The 22,131-nt window shown below is 40.0% G+C and overlaps 3 protein-coding genes across 3 annotated transcripts; all 3 read left to right on the top strand.

Moving 5' to 3' along the window:
* Positions 1-5,778: 5,778 nt before the first annotated feature.
* Positions 5,779-8,781, top strand: LOC119126237 (paralemmin-2-like). The gene is made up of 3 exons (XM_037257379.1): positions 5,779-5,927; positions 7,004-7,073; positions 7,590-8,781. The coding sequence occupies exons 2-3, from the start codon at positions 7,028-7,030 to the stop codon at positions 8,351-8,353; spliced, it is 810 nt and encodes a 269-aa protein (XP_037113274.1). The 5' UTR covers positions 5,779-5,927; positions 7,004-7,027; the 3' UTR covers positions 8,354-8,781.
* Positions 8,782-9,145: 364 nt separating this feature from the next.
* On the top strand, positions 9,146-12,793 carry LOC119126258. Its single transcript, XM_037257407.1, has 3 exons — positions 9,146-11,290; positions 12,129-12,214; positions 12,494-12,793. Exons 1-3 carry the CDS (start codon positions 9,391-9,393, stop codon positions 12,590-12,592), a joined length of 2,085 nt encoding a protein of 694 aa, XP_037113302.1. The 5' UTR covers positions 9,146-9,390; the 3' UTR covers positions 12,593-12,793.
* A 6,623-nt stretch (positions 12,794-19,416) lies between these two features.
* Positions 19,417-22,011, top strand: nfil3-6 (nuclear factor, interleukin 3 regulated, member 6). Its single transcript, XM_037256597.1, has 2 exons — positions 19,417-19,687; positions 20,328-22,011. The coding sequence occupies exon 2, from the start codon at positions 20,387-20,389 to the stop codon at positions 21,527-21,529; it is 1,143 nt and encodes a 380-aa protein (XP_037112492.1). The 5' UTR covers positions 19,417-19,687; positions 20,328-20,386; the 3' UTR covers positions 21,530-22,011.
* The last annotated feature ends 120 nt before the right edge of the window (positions 22,012-22,131 follow it).

Here is a 22,131-nt window from a genome sequence, read left to right as displayed (position 1 = left end):
TGGTGCACATTAGAGAGGAGGTGGAAAGCTTTAAAAAGATTTTTTTTTTTTTTTTATAGGGGTTTGTGTCTCTAGCCAAGCTCATGCTGGATGTGGGTTAATGATACGTGGCTATCAATCCGCTCCTTCTCGTCAGAACGGCTAAGAAGGGGAAAGGACATCAAAAAGAATGGTTCTAATAAATAATTACCGTATTTTCCGCACTATAAAGCGCACCTAAAAACCTCAAATTTTCTCAAAAGCCGACAGCCAATCAGGTGCGCCTTATATATGGACCAATATTGAGCCACTACAGCAGGCGTGTCCAAGGTCCGGCCCGCGGGCCAAATGTATATATCTTATATATGGACAAAGTTTTAAAATGGGCCATTCATTGAAGGTGCGCCTTATAATCCGGTGCGCCTTATAGTGCGGAAAATACGGTAATAGCCTAATGTGAATATCAGAATCTGAGAATATGTAAACTACAACTTTAACATTCATCCATCATATGCACCATTTGTGGAAATTGAAGCCAATCTAGAAAAAATACTAGGTCACATCCGATCCCGGTTTGCAGGGGAAACTTTGATGGGTTACTTGCAATCTTTCACAGTCACATTAGCTGCAGTCCAGGTGAAGTCGCCATCAGCGACACTCTAGGGTACACTAAATGAATCACGAGGTTAACCTCAAGTGTGTCTACTCTCCTCTATGTTGCTAGCTCCTGCCTTGCTATCATAAATATTACATTAACTCAGAGACAATAATAGCCACTAGCCAAGCAACATTATATTGGATGAAACATTAAGGGAGAGCAGTAAAGACCAATTTATAATTTAAGAAAGGATACTTTATATTTGTAAGGCAACATATGTTTACCATCCACAACACTATTATGCTGAGTTGCAGCATAGCCATTGTTTTACACAATAGCGTTCCTAAGCGTCCTAATGAACTTCATAAAATAAACAATGGAAGCCATAATGTGTTGTATTATTAGTTACGTGTGCATGTGGAAACAATAGCATTGATTGTGTGGAATATAAAAATGTCGGAATGTTTAGTGATTACTCAACAAAAAAAGACAATAAATGGGGCCTGATGATGCTGAATGTGATTTGAATCGTTGCTGCCTGCATTGAAAGTTAGTCAAATGTACTGCTACAACATTCAATACCGGTGTTCTGTAGGAATTGTAAAATTACCGATTGATTTACTGGTTTTGGCCATTACGGTTAAATGACTTCCCCTCCTCCACTGCGGAGTGGGTAGTGTTGGTTGGCTAATATGGGTCACTTTGTCATGAAGGTAGATGAGATATATGACTGCAGCATCGTGGAAATGAAAAATCTGCCTGATGTGTAGTTTACTGCATCTAGGATGGCTGTCCCATGGGTCCCCTCTTCTTCAGGTCATTTATTCTGCTGTATTCCTCGATCCATCCCCCCACTTGGATCCTTACATTATTCTTATAGGATGGCAATGGGTGTGATGTGAAAAGCCAGAGATGGGAATATGATATATTATATATTATATCTTAGAAATGAAAGTTTTGAATGCAGTAATAAAAAGTAAACAAAAATAAATAAACCGACTGGAATGAATATGAAGAGACGTGCTCATCTGTGCACAACCACAAATCCAATAAGAGTCAGTTAAATGCAATGTATGCACAAATAAAAGCATTCACGGCAAAATTACCACCACTGAACATGTCTCGTTTAAATTATTCACATCATCGATTTAGTGTCAGCGCAACATTAGATGGGCACTCGTGCAAGATTTGGGTCGACATGATAAATCGACAGTAGAGACAACAATCCGAAATTTACACTTGGGCATTCACCATTTTAATTTAAATGTGGAAGCATGAACTAAAAAAATAAAATAAAAAATTCCACAAAGCCAGCAAACTTAAAACTACACAAAAACATTCCTTAGGGGAGAGAACATACGTGAGCAATCCCAAGAGACCACATCAGCGCCCAATTGTAATTTGCAATTTGAAGCCCATCACATAACCCCCCCACACACACACACACACACACACCACCTCCACCTTCAATCGTTCCTAGCCAGAAGGTTCCAGCTGTGGTCTGCAACACCAATTCATTAATCAGCTTCACAACAAAAGAAAGACATTCCTACACAATCCTTTGTCTGTTTTTCGGACCCATCCCAGTCAACCTTGAGTCTATTATAAATCATGTGCATAGATTTCTTTTCATGAATTATTTGCATTTGATTTCTTTGCCACAAAAAGGGTGGTTTTTTTGTTCGTGAACAGCCGGCAACGTGTTTTTCAATCTAGTTTTGTGCATATTTTACTATTTATTATCGGTTGAATAGTTATTGATGCATCATAGCGGGACTATTTATTTGTATTCAGTATTTATATTTTATTGTTTGTCTGTGTAAATTACTGTAAATTTAACTAAATACTTTAGTCATTTAAAAAAAAAAAAAAACTAGATAAAATGCTATTCCAATCTGGTTTCCCGCAGTTTTTTTATGTGTGCATGCAGTGATGAAATGTCCCCAAGACAGATGTGGGTGAGCTAGTCCAAATGTCAAAATGGGGGGAAAAAGGGATGTGGAGCAGGTGCACCTCTCTTTCACAGTGATTGGAAAATGAATTCCATCTCATATGATTTTTTTTCCTGAGCCACAGTTTGCAAATATCACTTCACCATTTACACAGGGATCCAGTGAAGTTTCTCCTCGCTCGTGTCGGCCTGCAATAAAGCCTTCAGGCGGAGGGAAATGATGCATGTTATTGTGAACACACCAGATGGGGTCCCGAAGCAGCGAACATGAGTGCGGAGCAGCACTCACTTGATAATGAAATGTTAATAGATTCAACTTCATAGGAACATTTGGGCTTGTGACAGTGAGGCTCAATTTGATGGATGATTGTGACGATTAACAAACCTGCATGGAAAAAAAAATTGCTAGCTATATCTCTTTTTAAAAAAGTGAAGACAATTTGTAATTTTAGTCATGACACAAAGTTGATGCAAAATTGCGGGCCACATAAAATGATTTGGTGGGCCGTATCTGGCCCGCGGGCCTTAGGTTTGACACCTATACTTAATGACAGCGCAGGTATACTGTTTATAGCGATGATTAGGTTTGAAAAGGCCTCATGTCTTAATGTTGGTTATTTGTTGACCTCTGTTTGATCCAAACGTTGTGGACACCATTGTCCCTGTTAAAGTTCAAGTGGTTAAAAATAGGCCCAAGACGGCAAAGCGTAATGATGACTCAATCTGGCCAGAGAAAAGTAAACGCCACGGGGCCGAACGGAAATGGCGCGAGTAGAAATTTAGGGTCATTACGAGATTCACAAAGAGTAGCTAAATATGTTGGGAGGGGTATTTTTCTGAAATGAGGCTGTGACAATGATCCAAGCTATTTTATTTTATTTATATTTGATTTCCCTCTGCATAATGTATGAAGCTACAAAGTACAGATTCATTACTCCGTCCGAGGGTAAGACGAGCGTTTATGAGAGTGAGTCTCGCAACAACATAGCCAATGTGGGGCCCGTAAATCCACATTTATGGATACATTGTCCACTCGCTCAAATATTAAATATGCAATCAGTGCCTACACTGTGATAAAGCTACAGCACCTGGAGAGGAGCCATATAGGAGTCTTACAATAAATAATCAAAATATTAAAAGAGAAGCTTGAAAGAGTTAAAGACTTAGCGAGTCATCGCCTCCTTCTAATTAACAAGTGTTTGACAGAGCTGCTGTGACAAACGAGGCGAGGAAGCACATAGCAGCCATCTGCAGCAGCCAACATTTGATGCTGATTTGACTCAATGATAAAGTTACACAGGCCTTGGCACAGACACACAAACGCGCACAAACTGTGCCTCACAATCTGTGTGCTGCAGGATGAAGAAGAAAAAAACATCAACTTCCAGTAATAATGTAACGTGGGCGTCCTCATCATGGAAAGTAAATCCCAATGAAATTCAATTTAGTAGAATTACTTCAAGTGCTCTTTTTCACAGCAGGCCATTTATCTAGAAACGTGTCTCCGAGTCGCACGTCCATGATGGTTTTTCTAACATCCTTCATTTAAGCCTGCTTCTACAGGCATTATAGGAATAGGGATGTGCGAAAAGAACATCAACATTTCTCATCTCATTAAGCCCCAGGCGGCATACTGTATCATAATCGCATTCACTCTGGGGTAGTATATAAGTGTGTGTGTGTGTGTGTGTGTGTGTTGGTATGTATGTGTGGCAGTGGCTGCAATGGGAAGATAGCAGTTCCCTTCTGGGTTGTCAGTGACCTTCTTAATAAGTGTATTCATCATTTTCAAACAGTAAAGAATCCCAGTGGTACATCACAAGCATTTCCAATGTCGTCCTTCATGTATTTTTTTTTTTTATGCAATTAATTCTGTTCTTTCTCATGGAAATGGGAAAAATTGTTTAACGTGGACATCTTGTCTCTTTTTTTTTTTTTACATTGAAATGAACTAATGAAGTAGAAATCGTTTTCATGCTTCGCTATTCATACCTGGCAAGTCCACGTCTACAGCCTGAAAACATCTGACAAAGTTCGGGGCCACCACTGTGAAAACAGGTGCAGCTAAAGTGGGCCGACATTTTATTGCCTGGATGACAGCATGAAGGAGGTTCAGGGTGCAAGTTATACATGTAAGGAATGTACTGTGTTTCTATCTACAGCTTCACACCAGAAGCACAGAAACAACATTTTTAAACCCAGTAAAATGAGGTTTAAAATAAGATATAAGAAAATAAATAATAGAAAAATAAAAATGATAATAATAAGGAATAAAATAAGGTTGTTTCTTTTAAGAAAATGGACGTACAACTTAATTATTAGCTATTTTTGTGTGTTTTTTTAATTCTCTATCATAAGGTAGTGTTGCAAAATCAATTTTTCCTATAAAGTCAGAAACTTCAAAAGACATACAATTTGAAAACCAAAATATTGTCAGCTCACTGACCACCTAAATAATGAATATGAATAATTAATTTGGTAATATTTCCAAATGAATTAGACCAGAAAGATGCTGATATAAACATTTTCTTTGCAAAGACATGTGCTGAGCTATAAATTTCCTAAATCAATTCATACCGACAAAACAACCACGAGCCACAAGATGCGGCTGTTTGTTCTTCTGCTGCCTGCCAACAAACTAACAATAGAATGCCCCTGCAGTATCACTCCGTAAACAAATCGCTGAGCCCTCTACAGTACTCAAAGCGGTAGCAAAAGTTCCATCATATTTAGCGCTGAGCTTCTCCGACAGTCAAGAACACTGAAATATAATGAAGAAAAAAAGTGAATAACATCCTCACAAAGCTCCCTTTTCCATCTTTGAAGTCGACTTGAGTATGCCTCACCCAATGTCAAATTTCACCTCATGTCAAAAGAAGTGGAGCGTACAAACATTTTGGGATGTCACTTCAATCGACTGGACTCATTTGATCCGTGCTGCCTCAAGTGAATATGCCAAGATGAAGTTTAATAATCAGTGCTCTGTGAAAGGTTTTCAGGGCCTGCTTGGACCCTGCTTGACTTCTTGATGTAAAACTAGCCATGGTAAAAGTCCAAACAGCAGTGAGTCACTTTGGGGGGGAAGAAAAAAATAAAAAATGCAGCATGTTTACAGTTTATCTTATCAGTGCAGATAGAGTGTCAGCATGCATGCTATGTCATTGAACTATTTCCATCGGCATCCCTGCACTGTGCCAGCTATATCTGCCCGTCAGTTTGTGTCTCGTAAAAATATCCCCCCAACCCCCTTCGGCTTCACCTCGTGCAAAAGAAGTCGTCAAGGGGTGGTCCCGTAGTAAGACTCAACGGCCATCATGACAACCGTCTCATAGATACATTCAACTTGTGGGATCTTACATATTTTTCTTCTGAGTAGCCACTTGGAAGATTTGCTGATGGGTAAGTCATAAGTTTGCATAAAAAGTATGTAAATTGACTTGAAATAGTTTTGATCAAATGTCAAGTCATTCTTAGTGTGTGTAATATATTGAAGTAAGGTCTAAAATGATGTTTGCAAGTACATGTAACTGTCATTGCTTCTTGTTGGAGATGTGATGTTCATCCCAAAAGTAATTTAGGACAGTTCGAATTCGAACTGCAAAGTTTTCTCAGTGACACACCTCAGCAGATTCCAAAGATATTTTGTGGAATGTAATATTATGGCCACTAAAGTCATTTTATTTTACAAGCTGGATAAATTGGCAGGATTTTGGAATACCTGTCATTTGTATTTTGAATATACAGTCAATACACTGAATTAATGCTGTAGTAATTGTATTGATGTGGTATTGGATTTCAAGTTTGTTTTTCCTCATCTTCACATGATTCCAGATAAAGTTGCATCCCACCCTCCACATGCCATGTCATATCTGAAAACTTTCACCAAGCTTGCCTGTTAGTCAACACCTTACTCAAGTGTCCTGGGTGGGGCTTTTGGAACTCCATTAAGACCCCTGTTTAGTCCCAAGTTATATTTAGTTGATGGCATGTCGCACTAATGTGCTACATGTGCACATAGCTGATGGCTTAGATGTATTTACAGTATTTGTTGAGTTTTAAAAATGAAACACTCTTTTTTGTTTTTGTACGGGCAAAAAAAAAAAAAGTCAATCCTCCGTGACTCTTCATAAATAGCCGTGCTACTATTATTTCCTGGCTGATAATAGTTTCCCATAACTTTCCCTGATGAATGTAAATTTAAATGAAGGTGACAGAATGGAGTCACAGCTAAGAAGCAGTTGGATTTCAATTGGGGTGGGATCACTTATATATTCTCCCTCTGCGTGGCAGTAGGCCATTTAAGAATTTCATTAGTGGATTTGCTTCGAGCCCCAAATCCCAAAACATTTTATACTTCATTTTAATGATGAAATTATGAATTATGTATTGGAAAATAATATGGGAGTCTATACTAAAGAAATAAAATTCACACTTTTAATGGGTCTAAATGATAAAGAATGTCTTCTTGGTTTCAGTATACAAAGAAGTCATACCTACACATGGCACAAAGGACATTTCGAGAAAGTGGCGAGGCTGGCCGCTCAGGTAAGACTATTTATTTATTTATTTAAAATTATTCAACATGCTGGAGATTACTTATTTATTTAAAATGATTCAACATGCTGGAGATGATGACTTGATTCATCCTCAATTGTAGCAAAATAGAAAAAAGATATATGTTATTATAATTCAACCATGTTTCCTATATTTAATGCTTTTAAAGAGAAGCCTTCAGGGTACGACTTAATGAGAATGAAGAAAATGGTCGGACCAATGGCGCTGTTATATTTGGCCTACTTTTAGCTGCTTTATTCATTGTTTTGGTGTTCTGATGTGGTGCTTTAAAGAATAAACAACTACTTTTTGCATAGTGTTCTACACTGTACTGAATATTGTGACAGCCACCATTACACAAAAGCTCTGTGAACTAGGACACCTTAACCTTTTAATCACACCCAGCCCAAAGAAGCATGCAAATTAGTATTATTTTTTTTCCCCCACTTATTCTACCACTTTTGATTATACAATTGCGCAATACAATCTTTCTCTCTGGTATTGCAGTTTTGGGAATGCTAACAGTCCAAGTGGAACGGGACCCCAAGACAGGAGCCACAGTTGTTAAATCTGTGTCCCCCATGTCTACACCAGCCAGTGGTCCACTAACCAGCGCCGTCTTTGACGACGGTCGGAAAAGCATCCATGCTGTCGGTGGGTCAGGCTGTAATCCCTCAACCGAAGAGCTCGGGCAGATTTTGAGTATTGTCGACGGTGTTGGGATGCAAGTGATGCTAGATGAAGTCACTGTCACGAATGCAGAAGCCAACGGGATTCCAGTCAAACAAATACAGGTGCCTGTCAATCAAGAGTCAAAAGAGAAGCGCGTGAAGTTCGACAGTCCTCAAAGGCCTGAAGATAAAATGACAACAGAGGTCAGCGGTCCAAGTATGACATTTGAGGAAAATCCAAATGTGATGGTGGTTAGCGACGCAACAGGAAACGAGGTGACCATGGAGGATTGCGACTTGGAGGAAAGTCCAGTCACCCTTGTGTTCCTGGGCTACACCGATTCAACCACAACCCAAGAAAACCCGGACATGCTCATAGCTGAGAGAGTGATCATCGCGGAGGACGGAGAAGAACACAGTGTTACCGATAAGGAGACGGGAAAAGAAAATGAAATGTATCAGGACGTTCCCCTGAAGGAAAAAGATCAAAGGTCTCAAATCCAGGAAGATAATGCTACGAAGGAATCATCTTCACCCAACGTTGAAGGGCGAAAAGGCCCCTCCAAGCACAAGAGCTGTCAGTGTTGCTCCGTCATGTAAGACGTGAGCTCATTTGATCACACGTATTTTTTTTCCTGTTATCTCAATTGACATTCAATGGACTTTTCTGCCCATCTGTTCCCTCCATCTGACTCTGAGCGTTCTAATGCTGCAAGGAGCTCTCTATAAAAAGCACTTTCGCCCCCTAGAGGAGAAAGGCAGACAAATCAACATATGTTGCAAAGTCCTCAATTCTTCGTAAGCAAAGAAATGTTTTCCGTTGTGGAGCAAGGAGGAAAAAAAGGAAACACGGATTTGACAGTTATTTGTACTGCAAATATATTAGTTATGTGAAATACTATTATTTCTTGTTCAGGTTTTCTTTATTGTACCCATTTGTGTATATTTGCATTTATCTATGGTAGATAAACACAAATATTGTAAAAGTAGAGAACATAAAAAAATATATATAATCTGTCCTGCCTCTTGGAGAGAGATTGTTTCGGCATCGTGCGTGACTCACTTGATTAGAACATGCTAAGAAGATCCCCTGCATTATCATCTGGATCATTCACATTTCCCTTGAGGTTGGTGCTAGATGACGGCAGTGCCACTAGAAGGTGAGTTTTCCTTCAATGCAAAATAACCTATTCTTACTTTTGTATAAATTTAGAATGGCAGCAACCTGACGATTGTAGTGCTATCAAAATTTAAAATATTGTTTCATAATATCGGGTCAGATCACAGGATGCTGACACAGCATGTTTAGTGGTATAAAAATGAAGTCTAGAGGAAAATCTATAGTTTAATAAAATACTATCGGAATATGGGATACACAGGTTAAGCTCATTTAATGTCCTGTTGCTGGAGTTGATAATCCTCAACGCAAATATAAAGCTTCTCAATACAGGTGTAAATATAGACTCAGATTAAAAGAAAAAGAATTGAATTTTTTTAAATATGTATGCGAACATTGAAACAGCAATGCAAATTATTATTAAGTTGCTACATTTTGTTTTTTAAATTGTACTAATAAAGTTTTTTCCACATATCTCTAACCCCAAGAAGATCCTTGAGTTTTTCAAAAGCTTGTCGCCATGGAAACAAACACATCAATGACCTCTCAGAATGACGATAACCTGTGGAAGATGGATTCCAAGATGGTGGCAGACAATAAAGAAACAGCAAACATTAGTCCTCCTGGAGAGAAAACCTTAAATGACCCCAATGACCCTCCCCCAACTGACTCGACTCAAAATGATGCAATAAACATTGACGGTGCAGATTATAAATTCATCCCACTCCAACAATCCCTTTCAAACATGGGGCCACCATTGCCGGGAGGGAGGTACGAAGACCTAGCCGCAAGTAATTCCAGTGTGACCCTTGTGTTTGAGGCAGGTGACGACACTGAGGCTGAAGCTAATCCCATCAGATTACACTGGCATCATAGTGAAAGGCAGTCAATGGAAACACACAGGGACACTGAGGAAGTGTCAGCAGGTACGCCACGGATTCTTGAGGAGTTGAAAGACCTTACTCGAAATGCTGAGGACCAAATACCCAGGGGTCCATTAAGAGGAACAAAAGACGAATTTCCGAAGCTAGCATCTTCAGACACTGTGGACAAGGTAAGAGATGAAATCCAACAACAAGAAGATTTAACTATGGAGGACAGAAAAGGCGACAAGATTAGAAAAATCTTCCAAAACGAGGAAAACATGATTGCTGGAGCACTCGGTGATTTAAAGACAGAAAAGAAACAGAATGAAGAGGCCAAGTATGAGCCTAGAGATGAATTTGGGAGAATAGCTTCAGATATTCTTCAAGGCGAAAGACTTCTTCAGCGTTTGCAACTAGTGCAGCAACGACAGGAGGCAGATATGTCCCAAGAGGTTCGCCATGAGATGGAACATGAGGAGAAGTTTTTGGCTGAAGCGGAAATTGGAGGGGACCAGACAGGCCAAGACCAAAAAGACCAGATCAGATTTCACACCATCAGGACAAAGACAAGCCTGTTGGAAAGAGAAAAGACTGAAGGAACTGAGAGAGGAGAAACCCAAGAGAAGATACTTGAGCACTTTGGTACTCCCACAAGAGAAGCAAATTGTTCTGATGATACCCCAAGTCTCAGTTGTGAGTCTCCAATCAGTTCCAATGAAACCATTTCCACTTCAAGTACCCTTCGATCCGCCCGGCACCGTTTCTCCGTCACGGAAACGTCCACGGAAAAGCAAATCCATGAGGATGCCCAAGGGAAACAAAACTCGCAGAGGTCTGGGGGGATTCTGAACCTGGCGGATGATCCGGATGTACTGGAAATCCCCTTTAAAACAAATATCGTGTTCAAAGTAGCACCCACCAAAATCTGTCAAGATCAGGACGATGAATGGCAGTTGAAGGTGCCGAGTCAGGAGAGTCCGAGAAGACTTGGAACTGGACAGGAGGAGGTCTCAGAGTTTGGTAGAAAAGAGGCCCATCAAAAGACAAAATTGCTGTTTGAAGATTTCCAGCAGGATAACACACACGGTCCAACCAGATTACGAAAAGCTGCTTCAACATCATTGACAAATCACGATTCTCCTACGGTTCTCGAACGTACGCTTAGCTTGGATATGTTTTCGCTCTCGGAAAAGAAGAAAAGTTCCGAAAACCTGGGCTCCAAGATTCCGAGTGCGGGATCTCGAGATCGGACCCGATTATCGCCATACCCAAATGTACGTCTTTGCCGAAGTTCGGACTCCATCAGTTCAGATGTCTCCGTGGTAGAAAATGACAGATCTGAAGGGACTGGACGGGAAGCTCCCGTGCTCCAACAAAATCCTTTCTTCAAGTTGCGTCCAGCATCGGCTCTAAAGCCAAAGGTTGAGGAGGACATCCGGGAAGCTGAAGCAAGAGAAGACGAACTTCGGAAACAACGAGATTCCTTGTATGGAGAGAAGCAACATCGTACAGAGGAAGGTGACAAGCCGAAACGTACTTCGACTGTCATAGCAGGTGAGTTTGTCGAGCAGGAAGATCCATTAATTTTCATGGCAAGATGATTCTTTTTTTTGTATTGTTCAGATTTCTACGATTATCTAACGAAGCATTAAGGTGCCACTTTGAGCTTCATTTCTTAACACATCTTGACCTTATAGCCCGTCTGGCACTTTGATACATGACCTTCTCTGTTCCCATCACTGCGTGTTATTCAGGGAATAGGATCGGACTGTGCTGACCCCGTCACAAGCGGTTAGTCCATAGGTGTCAAACTCAAGGCCCGGGGGGCCAAATACGGCCCTCTACATCATTTAATGTAGTCGACTTTGTGTCATGACTAAAATTACAAATTGTATTCCATTTTAAAAAAATAGGGACATTTTTATTTCAACCAGAACTTTGCCCTGAAATAAATTCCATGAGACTATTTCGAGTTCATCAGCCTAATTGTAGTGTGTGTTGCGGGTGCCCTGTAGGGGAGCTCAGAGACACAACAGGATTGCTAAATCAGTCCGGGGAGTGTGTTGTACGTATTTTTAGCTTCTGAGTCTAGTCGCCTACTGTGTGGGGTTGAATCAAGGTTAAAATGGCTAAGCAAGTAACATGTGACAGTAATGCAATGTCTCTGAGACTGACAGAAAAAGAATCATTTACCGTAATTTTCGGACTATAAGTCGCGGTTTTTTTCATAGTTTGGGTGGGGGGGGCGACTTATACTCAGGAGCGACTTATATACATATATATGTTTTTTTCACTTTTTTGGGCATTTTATGGCTGGTGCGACTTATACTCCGGTGCGACTTATAGTCCGAAAATTACGGTAATTGTCATTTCCCTTTTTACATGTCTTTAGGTGGAAAGCAACGGTCTCGGGGTAAACTGGAACGAGTCTGGCCACCACCCAGCAAGAAAGAGCAACTTAAATTTGAACATACACAGGTAAGATGAATCACATTATGCATTATTTATTTATCTAATTTATTTTTTCATTTTAAGGATACGATCAAATTTAGGGTGAGGCCACACATAATCATTGTAAGAAGGACAATAATAGTTACAAATACCAGGCTGTGACTCTCTGGATTAGTTTGTTGTCCTGCAATGCCAACACTCACATCGGATTATAAGGATTAGCTAATACTACAGTATTTGTTTTTGCTCCGTGTAGTAGTTTAGGGGTGAAAAAAGTCATTTGAACCACTTGAATCATCACCACAGGTGCCGAGTGTACACAGAGCTGGAAATCAGAGGTCTAATCTCTGGCAACGCTGGGAGTTTGGTCAAATCAACGGACAGCCGTCACCAGAAAAGGACTGACAACTCCGACATCAAATATCAACATTGAAATTATTGTTCCAAGTAGTTAAATCCTGTTTATGTATTAGCGTTTCACACCTGGTTTGTATATTTTGCTTCAACTAACTAACTGTAGCTCGGTTATATTCTTTTCTTTTTTGGAGTTTTAAATTTGTTTCTATAGTAAACATCCACAATAAACGTCTTTTTGCCCTTTATTTTCTCATTCCAATTATTCACCAAGAGGGGGCAGTATGACCTTGTTTTCTCACAGAAGCCAAAGTATTGAAAGTATTGAAGCCAAAGTATAAAAAAAATAAACCCAAAACACAAGAGCGTTTTAAAAAACATTTGTATCTGAGTGAAAGTAAATTAAATTATTAAAAGTGTGGGGGGGGGGGGGGGGGGGGGTCGGGATGTGATTGATTGACAGTAATGTCCAGTTTAATATTACTGCATAGTGATGATGACGATAATTTATGCAAGATGCAGTCCCATACCGGAAGCAGCGATGGAACGTACAGAACAGTTATGTAACCTTTGTAAATGATCGAATGATGACTCACATACTTTATGAAATAAGAACAGGCCGTCATGTACACCGCTTGAAAGAACATCTGTAACATTTTGTTCAAGAGCATGGCTGCCAAAACAGACCCAAAGTGAATCACACTTATCAAAAAATGTGTGCTTTTTTTCTTCTTTCAAACTTTTGGAAGAACGTCTTGTGGGAAATGACTCTGGAATTTTCACCCAGTGCCAAAGGGTGGATTACAACCACCGTCCACTCCAACAGAATGTTGCAACCAAACACGATAAACACCGTGGATGCACAAATACCAAAAAGCTTTGTGTGTGAACGAGAAAGCAGAACAACAACAGAGCTCTGACGTCACTGTGAGATATGGAGCCTGACTCACTTCTTTTCTCTAGTCCCACCACAAGCAGTAACTCAGAACCCAAATGAGGAATGACTCATCCGTGCCACCCACGTTTCCTCCTATAGTCAGAATTTATCACCTTAGAACACGGTCACAACCAAAATATTGAGGTTCTATCTAATGACAACAACGATCAAATGTTCTTAACTCATTCCAAGTTGTGTTTCATTCGCAGCCCAGATCAAATGTTGACGTCTATATGCGTCAATGGGAGTGAATGAGTTAATGAAGGACATGTTGTGAATGCCAACGACCTTAAGTCACTGAAAAGTAATGAATAAGTGAAGAGTGGGAACACAAGACAACAGTCAACAGACCTCAAATGTCCTGGTTGATTGTTCATTGTCCACAACAAGCCCTCCTATTCTTTCTCTCTCTCTCTCGCCCCTCTGGCTTCTTCCTGCGGTTGTCTCATTCCGTGAGATCAGATTGCAAAAACCCAACAATGATGTTTAAGACAGTAAGCGTGATAACAGAAAGGAATGGGCGATACGTTGGCTTTTCTACATTGTTGTCTACTCCCTTGAAATCTGAAATGCGTTATTTCGGTATTTTTAAATGTTTCAAGTTTTCTTAAGAATATGAACAGAATTGTGTTAATGAGTTGAAATGTCAATGTTTGTTCTTGGTGTGATACCTTTGGCTTCTGTTTTCCTTGTGGTTGTCATTAGCTGTTGTGTTTTTAGGCGTGTCTCTTGCATTACATAAACTGTGACATTTAAATGAAGCTGCCCTAAGAAATATTGTAATGCTTCAGGAATCTACAGTGGATATAAAAAAAAGTCTACACACCCTTTTGTGATGAAGAAAAAACATTGAGAAAATAAAAACGAACAAAACAACTGATAAAATGCGGTTGCATAAGTGTGCACACCCTCTCACACATCTTTTCTTCCTTAGTCATGGAATTCCTTCAGATTTCTTTATTCTTTTTTGCAAAAATGTGAATCACAATTAATTAAATTTTATTTTAGCTTTTGGCTGCCAACTGCCACAAATTAAATTGTTTAAAAAAAATTCACAGTGCTTAATTTTTCCATAAATATGTAAGATTTTTAACAGCTAATAATAATTTTAAAAATGTCCTCATAAAAGTTAATTGGGAAATTATGCATTGCATAAATGTGGAAAATCTCTGAAATAATAAGCACATTATGAGACATCAAAGTTATGTGATTTGAGCCTTGAAAAAATGTTCTTTGAAATATCAAAGATTTGACTGTATGGGAGCCTCAGGGAATTACAGTACTTGACCTTAATTGACATGAAGGGAAAAACAAACAAACAAACTGTGAATTTTTTTGCCAAGACAGTGTCTACTTGTGACCTATGTGAACCGTCCATTTTATCACATAATAGTGTTCTTCAGAAAGTCATGGGATTTGTCTGCTTGTTAAGAGTTCCAGAACATAGTGCTCATTTTAATTCAAGCAAATTCATGTGAATGTGATTTAAGGGATCCTAGTTTGGACATGCATTGTAAATTGTTTTATTTTTATTGTATGGTAGTGTGTGATGTGATGTAACATCCACTTTTGTGTGCCACTGTTATGCTGGAATGAACGCCAAAGGAAAACAAACGGTTGCACCTATATGTGCACAAACCCTCTTATTAGAAACGGATTATGCAACCGCAAAATATGCTTTACATAATCAGGGATGGTTACGTGCTAGTCTGAATGAACCTTTTGTTCCCAAATGAAAGAGCCAACCAGTTACCGTTGATGTCAGTTTGCACATTCAAAAAATAGATATACCTTCACTTAAGTTGGATTTTTCCGGTTATTATCAGTAGCAAAATTGTTTTGTGAGCAAAATTTTGGGAACATGTTTTGATGGTATAAAAGCCTCTTTTTACACGAGCTAGCTTTTTTTTTTCCTCAGTACAAATACATGAAAGTGGATAATACAGGAAATCTCTTTTGTGTTCAGAGACTTTCACCAGGCAAAGTCATCAAAACAAACATAATAATGGGCCAAAAAGTAGATTTTAGAGTCCAGTTTTTTTTTTTTTTCTACTTCAGCATAGGGTGATTGCTTTTGCCACAAGCCAGTGTGTTGTGTTTTGGTTTTTTTTAGCTAAAAAAAAATACTGTCTCAGATGTCTTGCATGAACTTTTGTTTTTTTTTGCACTGTGTGCATTTCATAACCCAACCCGTCTCCCCTCCCTTAAAAGATCCAAAGCGGGTTGCGTTGGCAACAGTGTGACGTATTTCAAAAGGCTAAGAATAGAATCATTGAGAGGAAAGCAGGTCTGAGTCTCTTGGCTTCTGTCTTATATCTATATATTATTTGTTTTTGTCTCTGTAACAACCTTCACTTTAGTACTGCAGTAAAACTGAAAGTGTGATGGAATAGCAATGATTATAGTTTCCCTGACCAACCAAAAATGCATCCACCGGCAGGCAACAAGTAAATGCAGCACTCTCCTTGTTATGAAACTGAACCCCAAGTCCGACAAAATGAGTCATGGGCTATTTATAGCTCCACCAATACATCTGTCCTGTGCATAACGGGGGGGGCTTGAGATTATGTCTACGGCCGTTACATAAATGTGTTTTGGTCTAAAAGCATTCGACTACAAATTGTAATCATCAAATATGGTTATTTGTATTTATGGATCTTTCTTTTAAACAAATACATTTCTGGATCTGAATTTGTGGAATGTTTGTGGAAAATGAGTTTCTGGGAAGTATTTCGATGCGAGTTGCCTTGCACGTCTCTCAGCAAGAAAAAATAAATAAACAGACTGTCAGATATGTTTTTGTCACACTTGGATATGAACTGGAGCACAGTTGTTTTTCGTCATCGTCACTTTCAGTGCCTGACATAACAAACAATCGGCGGCAGCTCATGAATGCCTTGGGGTGTTATCACATTAGGTAACCTTATTCGCCATGTAAAAAGTAGGCCAATGCTTTACTGCTGTGCACGTTATGTTCCTGCAGCACATTTTACAAGCGTCATTGCTCGGAAGCGAGACGAGAAGAAGTCTACGAATGAGACAGCAGTTAGTCAGGAACACTTTGTACCGCCAGTGACAGTGAGCTATAAGTCATTAATGGCTCTGACCTTCTTCCTCTGATCGGCTAACTATGTCAGTCACCCTTTTGCCCTTTTCCAAAGACTTCTGGTCTATTTTGGGGTGGAAATAGGCTCCACTTGACGTATCGTGCCCTTATTTGTCAACTTCAGCAAGCAAATCCAAACTCGAGAACTAATGGCACCTGGCTGGCTGTTTTTCTAATGAGAATTTGCACTCCCAATGTCTGGTTTCTGGATTGCGCAACACCCTTGTGTAACACAACAGCAAGCCTCAATCTGTACAAATGTGAGGTATTTGTAATATATTCTTATTAATGGTGGGACACATTTCTTGTTAAGACTGTGAGAGGAGATCAAAGTGCTTTTATTGAGTCATAAATTAATTATTCCAATTATTCAGCCATATCAGGGTTATTATTATGTTTTGAATATCTGGTAAAACTGTCTTGTAAAAGTTTTAAAATATCCTCGAAATAACAACGGGGTATTTTTAGTGAGTTGCAAAATTAGTTTTTTGTGAAAATGATCAGATTTTTTTTTTTTTTCTGTCACAGCAAGATGAAGCATGCTATTTGTGATTTGCCAACTCTTTCATCAACTCATTCAAGCCTTGATGCTTTTTGTTGTTGTTGTTGTTTTAGCACAAGTGTCAGTTTACAGTTTTCAGGAAGTCAGCCTTCTTGTAAATTCTTGGCTGACATGTTTTTTCAGTGAAACCCGCCTAGAGGTCAAATAAAACAAGGTCAGCCATTCCATTAGGGGCTCGGCTTGAATGTCAAGAATTTCAGCTTAAACCTGAGAAACATTTATTCTCTCACGAGGTTTGCTGACTTGAGTTCACTCCAAACTACTTTTTTGTTTTGATGCATCAGAAAAACATTGCAGGCTTCCTTATGTAAACATGATGAAATTACAAGCTCCTCCTTGATCAATACAATAATTACAGAGATAGCTTTTTTTTCCCTGATCTTGTAAGAACGACATGTGAAAGACATAAATCAGCTTTTTCCACACCCATTTCCAAAGAAGCCTGAAGCAACGCTGCTTTGGAAAGTAGAACTTCAAGTATTGCATTTATTTCGTAAGGCAATCAGATCTGTGATGTAACCGACTTCCTGTTGCGTAAAGCAAACAGTCACTATGACCTTGGAGATTTTGTTTCTTAAGAAAACATTGCTGCATTCTTTTTAGGTCAAAATAATCTCTCGGAGTACGTCAATGATTGTTAGTAGAGATTGTTGGAAAGTACAATCAGGACATTATTTCGCGTAATATTTTATTGGTCTTCTCCTGAAGATTTATGAGAGCCCCAGGATGTTTACTGAGGCAACGAGGTTCCTCGAGCCAAACAGACAGCTCATTATTGTTTCATAAAGGCATTAACGAAGCGGTATGATTTGTAGTCTTCAAATTGAGCCTCTGTGGAGTGTCAGTCTTCCCGTAATGAAATCATTTCTAAAAATCCCAGGGAAGAAAATGAAAACATCATGTATTATGCATACTATAGATTCATACAAAGAAAGATTTAGCTTGTTCTATGTTTGCATGCTTACCATTCATTGATTAGTTTTATTTCTTTTAACAAACTCACCATTGTTAGTTTGTGCCAACTACTCTGAGCACTTTCTGTTCTCACTTCTCAAACTTTTTTTTTTTATATACATGTCCTCAGGGCCCAGACTCAGTATGATGAATAATTTCTTTCTCTCATATATTGACCTTTGCTTTTGAAAAATTAATGTCAAAGAAAACTGAAGGCATTATTTACGACAAGAAACAACAATCTATTTGCCAAGAAATTCCGTACTTGATTGATTCGATAATGTAGCTTGCAGCATGATTTTATCTCTATGTTAAAATGCCTGCTTACTGGAACTGTAAACTTTAAGTGCCGTTAAATATCAATCCATCCGTTTTCTACCATCTATACAACGATGTTCCAACATGGAACTGCCTGTCATTATTTTTTAAAAAAAAGTCCCATTTATAGGAAATGACAATCTGCTGTGATTGTAAAGCCACCAGCCTTTGTCTCCATCAAGATCTCAAGGTGGCCAAACAATGAAGGGGATCAAAGCGGATGGCGTTAACCATCAACTAAAACATGTTTGCTTGCTCAAGCGGTTTATTGACTTGAAAGTGAAAGATCATACTTTTAAAACCAAACAGGTTTGTTTGGCTGTTTGACCTTGAGGCTGTTAACTTTTATCAAATGTTGCCTATGCAACCAATTCAAATTAGCAGTCAGGATGGAAAGTGTGAGTCAGGAACATCCTGTCAGACAGCTTCCAGTTTAAGACTGAAATCTGTTTTTATTTTTATTTTTTTTGGGGGGGGGGGGGGGGGCATAATTGTAATGTGCAGTGATGACGAACTGCATTCTGTAATTGCTTGATTAATACAAGATTCACTCCGTAATATTTCTGAAATGTGTTTTACAGGTGTCTGTAACATAATTGCACCATAAGCAGCAAAATATGAAATGACAATTATTATCTCCGAGAAAAAAAATCATACAGAGGTTGATTCGTTTGTTTGGACAAACACTGTTTATTTAGAACCTGCTTTTATTTATAACATTAAAAAATCTGATAGATGGATCAACTATACCATTTATATAATTTTCTAAATTCGCTACTGATGCAAATTCTGCTCAGATTCATATTGGTTCTGATTTTCGGACGGTTCTGCTGCTTTGTGTTGCAATGGCGTAACATTGCTTCATTATGACGCACTTACGCAATGTGGGGAGGGGAGGAGTCGATGAGGTTATATGACGACGGCATCTGCTATTTGCGGCAACCGTCGGGAGCTTTCCTCTGCACAGGGGCGGTCGTTGGCGCGCGAGAGGGGGCGGGGGGGCTGGCTTATGAGAGTGGTCACTTTAGAAGGCGGTCCCTCAATTTGCACACAAACCGGGCCCCAGCTGGTTCATGCAAGGATAGAAACCGTCCCAAGCTGAACTCTGCGTTACAAATAAGAGGCAGCGCTCTTCCAAGTAGAGCAGAGTGAAGAACAGCGCGGCTGATAATATCACGTAACGTTTACAGAGCAGAGAGCATCTGCAGCGCGCACGGAGGAACCGACAGCGCATCTTCGGGAACCGGCGGCACCGAATTCCCATCACAGGTACAACTAATTCCATTGACGCTATTATTATCAGTATTACTTAAATAGTGATGTATTTGAATTTATTGTATTATTCGGGGGTTTAGTCTATATTTTGCAATTTTCTAAACATGGAATTAAGTTGCATTTTATTTTTTCTGGAAAAAAAATAAGGGGTTGATTAGTACAAAATGTCCTGGCGTAGTCTGTGTTAGTTTGGGACAATATGCTGCTTTATGCAGGTTTAGTCTGTTCTCGTCAGGACACAGACGGTGTTCCCGTCAGAAGTGGGTCGATAGTCCTGTTGGCGGAAGACCGGAATTTATGTAGATTTAAAAGGCGCTGTGCTATAATAAAAAAAAGTCAAGTATTATTTATAGGATATAAATTATGATATTATTATTATAGTATATTCTGGTGTATTCTGGCGATGGGTTTAAGTGAAATAAAAATGTAGGTCAAAGTCATGTAGGGCAATATAACACCAAAAAAGTTGTGCCACAGCACCGTCTTAGTGTCACGTAAGATCTTATTGATTATAAATTACACAACAAGTTGCTCCAGTTTCGCGAGAGTAGTGTAATAGACTTACATAATATTGTGTTGTAATGGCAGTTGCGTAACCATTAAATCCCCTCCATTGTGTCTCCCTCACCACTAGGTGGCACTGTTGCTGCAACATCAACGCAACCTGAGATTTGACGCTGTTGTACATTCTCAATGTTTGAGGAGGTATCCCAGGAGATGAGGGTGCAGCAGGGTGTAGCTATGCTCCACCCATTGGAGTCCTCAGCAGAAGCAGAGAAAGTACCTCGAGCCTTCGCAGATGATACCATGTCCGTCCTGACCTCCAGCAACCTGCTGGCCCGCTCCCTGCTGGGCCGTACCACCGCCGTAAAGCGCAAAGAAAGTCCCTCATCCAGCATCAGACGCAAGCGTGAGTTCATCCCGCTTGAAAAGAAAGACGAAGGCTACTGGGACAAAAGGAAGAAGAACAACGAGGCGGCCAAGCGTTCGCGGGAAAAGCGACGGGTGAACGACATGGTCTTGGAGAGTCGCGTGCTGGCCCTGCTGGAGGAGAACGCTCGGCTCAGGGCCGAGCTGTTGGCTCTCAAGTTCCGATTTGGTTTGGTGAAAGATCCGTCCAATGCGGCCATCTTGCCTCTTTCCGCGGCGCCTCCGCACACCCCTCCCAGTGTGACTCCCCACTATTATCTCCTCAACTCCTCATCACACATCAACAACCAGACAAGTCAGCCGAGCGGACGAGGCTCCAGAGACGGTGGCAACCTGTCGGAAGATTCTGGCTTTTCAACTCCAGGTAGCTCAAGTGTTGGAAGCCCAGTCTACTTCGAAGACCGGCTCAGTGACCAGGAAAGATCTTCACCACACAGAGCAGAGGAGATGAACTTGGACCTCTACCACTCTGCTGATGTCCACCACAGGGTGGACCAAGCCGAGTCTATGAAGAACCTCCCGCATAAGCTACGTTTCAAGACACCCAGCAACTGTGAGGCAGGCGATGCGGCAAGCGATCCCAGCGGCACTCGACGCAGCCCAGCACCTCCCGCCGTAGAAGGTCCGCGTGATACCCCCAAAGGCCAAGAACTAATTAGGGGCGAAACAGGAGAGCGGCACTCGAGCCCGTGGCTTCCTCTGCAGAACAACGGGGGCAGGAAGGGGAGACAGTCACCTCAGCATGCCGCCCCAAACTTCAACCTGCAGCCTCCTTCTCAAGGACACACAGAGGTCAAGTACCAGCATGAGAACAACTTCCTGAAGACTCAACTGAGCTCTTTGAGCATGGAGGTGGCTCAACTTAAAAGACTTTTCACAGAGCAGCTCATGTCCAACGCTACCTAAGAAGCACTCTTTGTCAGTAATCGTTAACAATGTGATGTGTTTTGCTTTTTTTTGTAATAAATGTCAGTAATATATATTCCTCTTGTAGTCTGCTGTTTAGGTTGCACGCCTCAGGCATGGAGCTTCCATTTTGTGTCAGATGTACAATGAATCTCGTTAATCGTGGTGGTTTGGGGAAATTGCACCAAAAATTGCTGATAGATGAAGAATACAAAAAGTTCCCAAATATATCTGCAAATAGTTGAATTCACTAATGCTGACCACCACTATGCGGGAGTTCACTGTACATTCATTTGTATAATCCAACACACTGTGACAGCTAACGATGGCAAATAACATCACAACTTCAAAGATTTTCGCAAAAGCGATTGCAAAATGCTTTGCACTGTTGAGACAAGTCAGATCACTGTAAACAGATAGCAGATAAGAAGGTAGCAGGTAGACATCAAATCCTGGTGAGCTAAGAAAAACTCAAGACTCAAGTTTCCTTCAATGTGTTGGTTGTTGGTTGTGTTTATATCTGTTGTTTGTCAATTTATCTGTTCAAATTTGAATGGTGTCTGTATATTTTTATTTCAACTGAAATAAACATTTGATAAAGT

The sequence above is a fragment of the Syngnathus acus genome, chromosome 8, assembly GCF_901709675.1.
Source record: "Syngnathus acus chromosome 8, fSynAcu1.2, whole genome shotgun sequence".
In the NCBI taxonomy this organism is placed as follows: Eukaryota; Metazoa; Chordata; class Actinopteri; order Syngnathiformes; family Syngnathidae; genus Syngnathus; species Syngnathus acus.
Note: the sequence above shows the minus strand (reverse complement) of the source record. Positions and strands in the feature narration are given on the sequence as shown.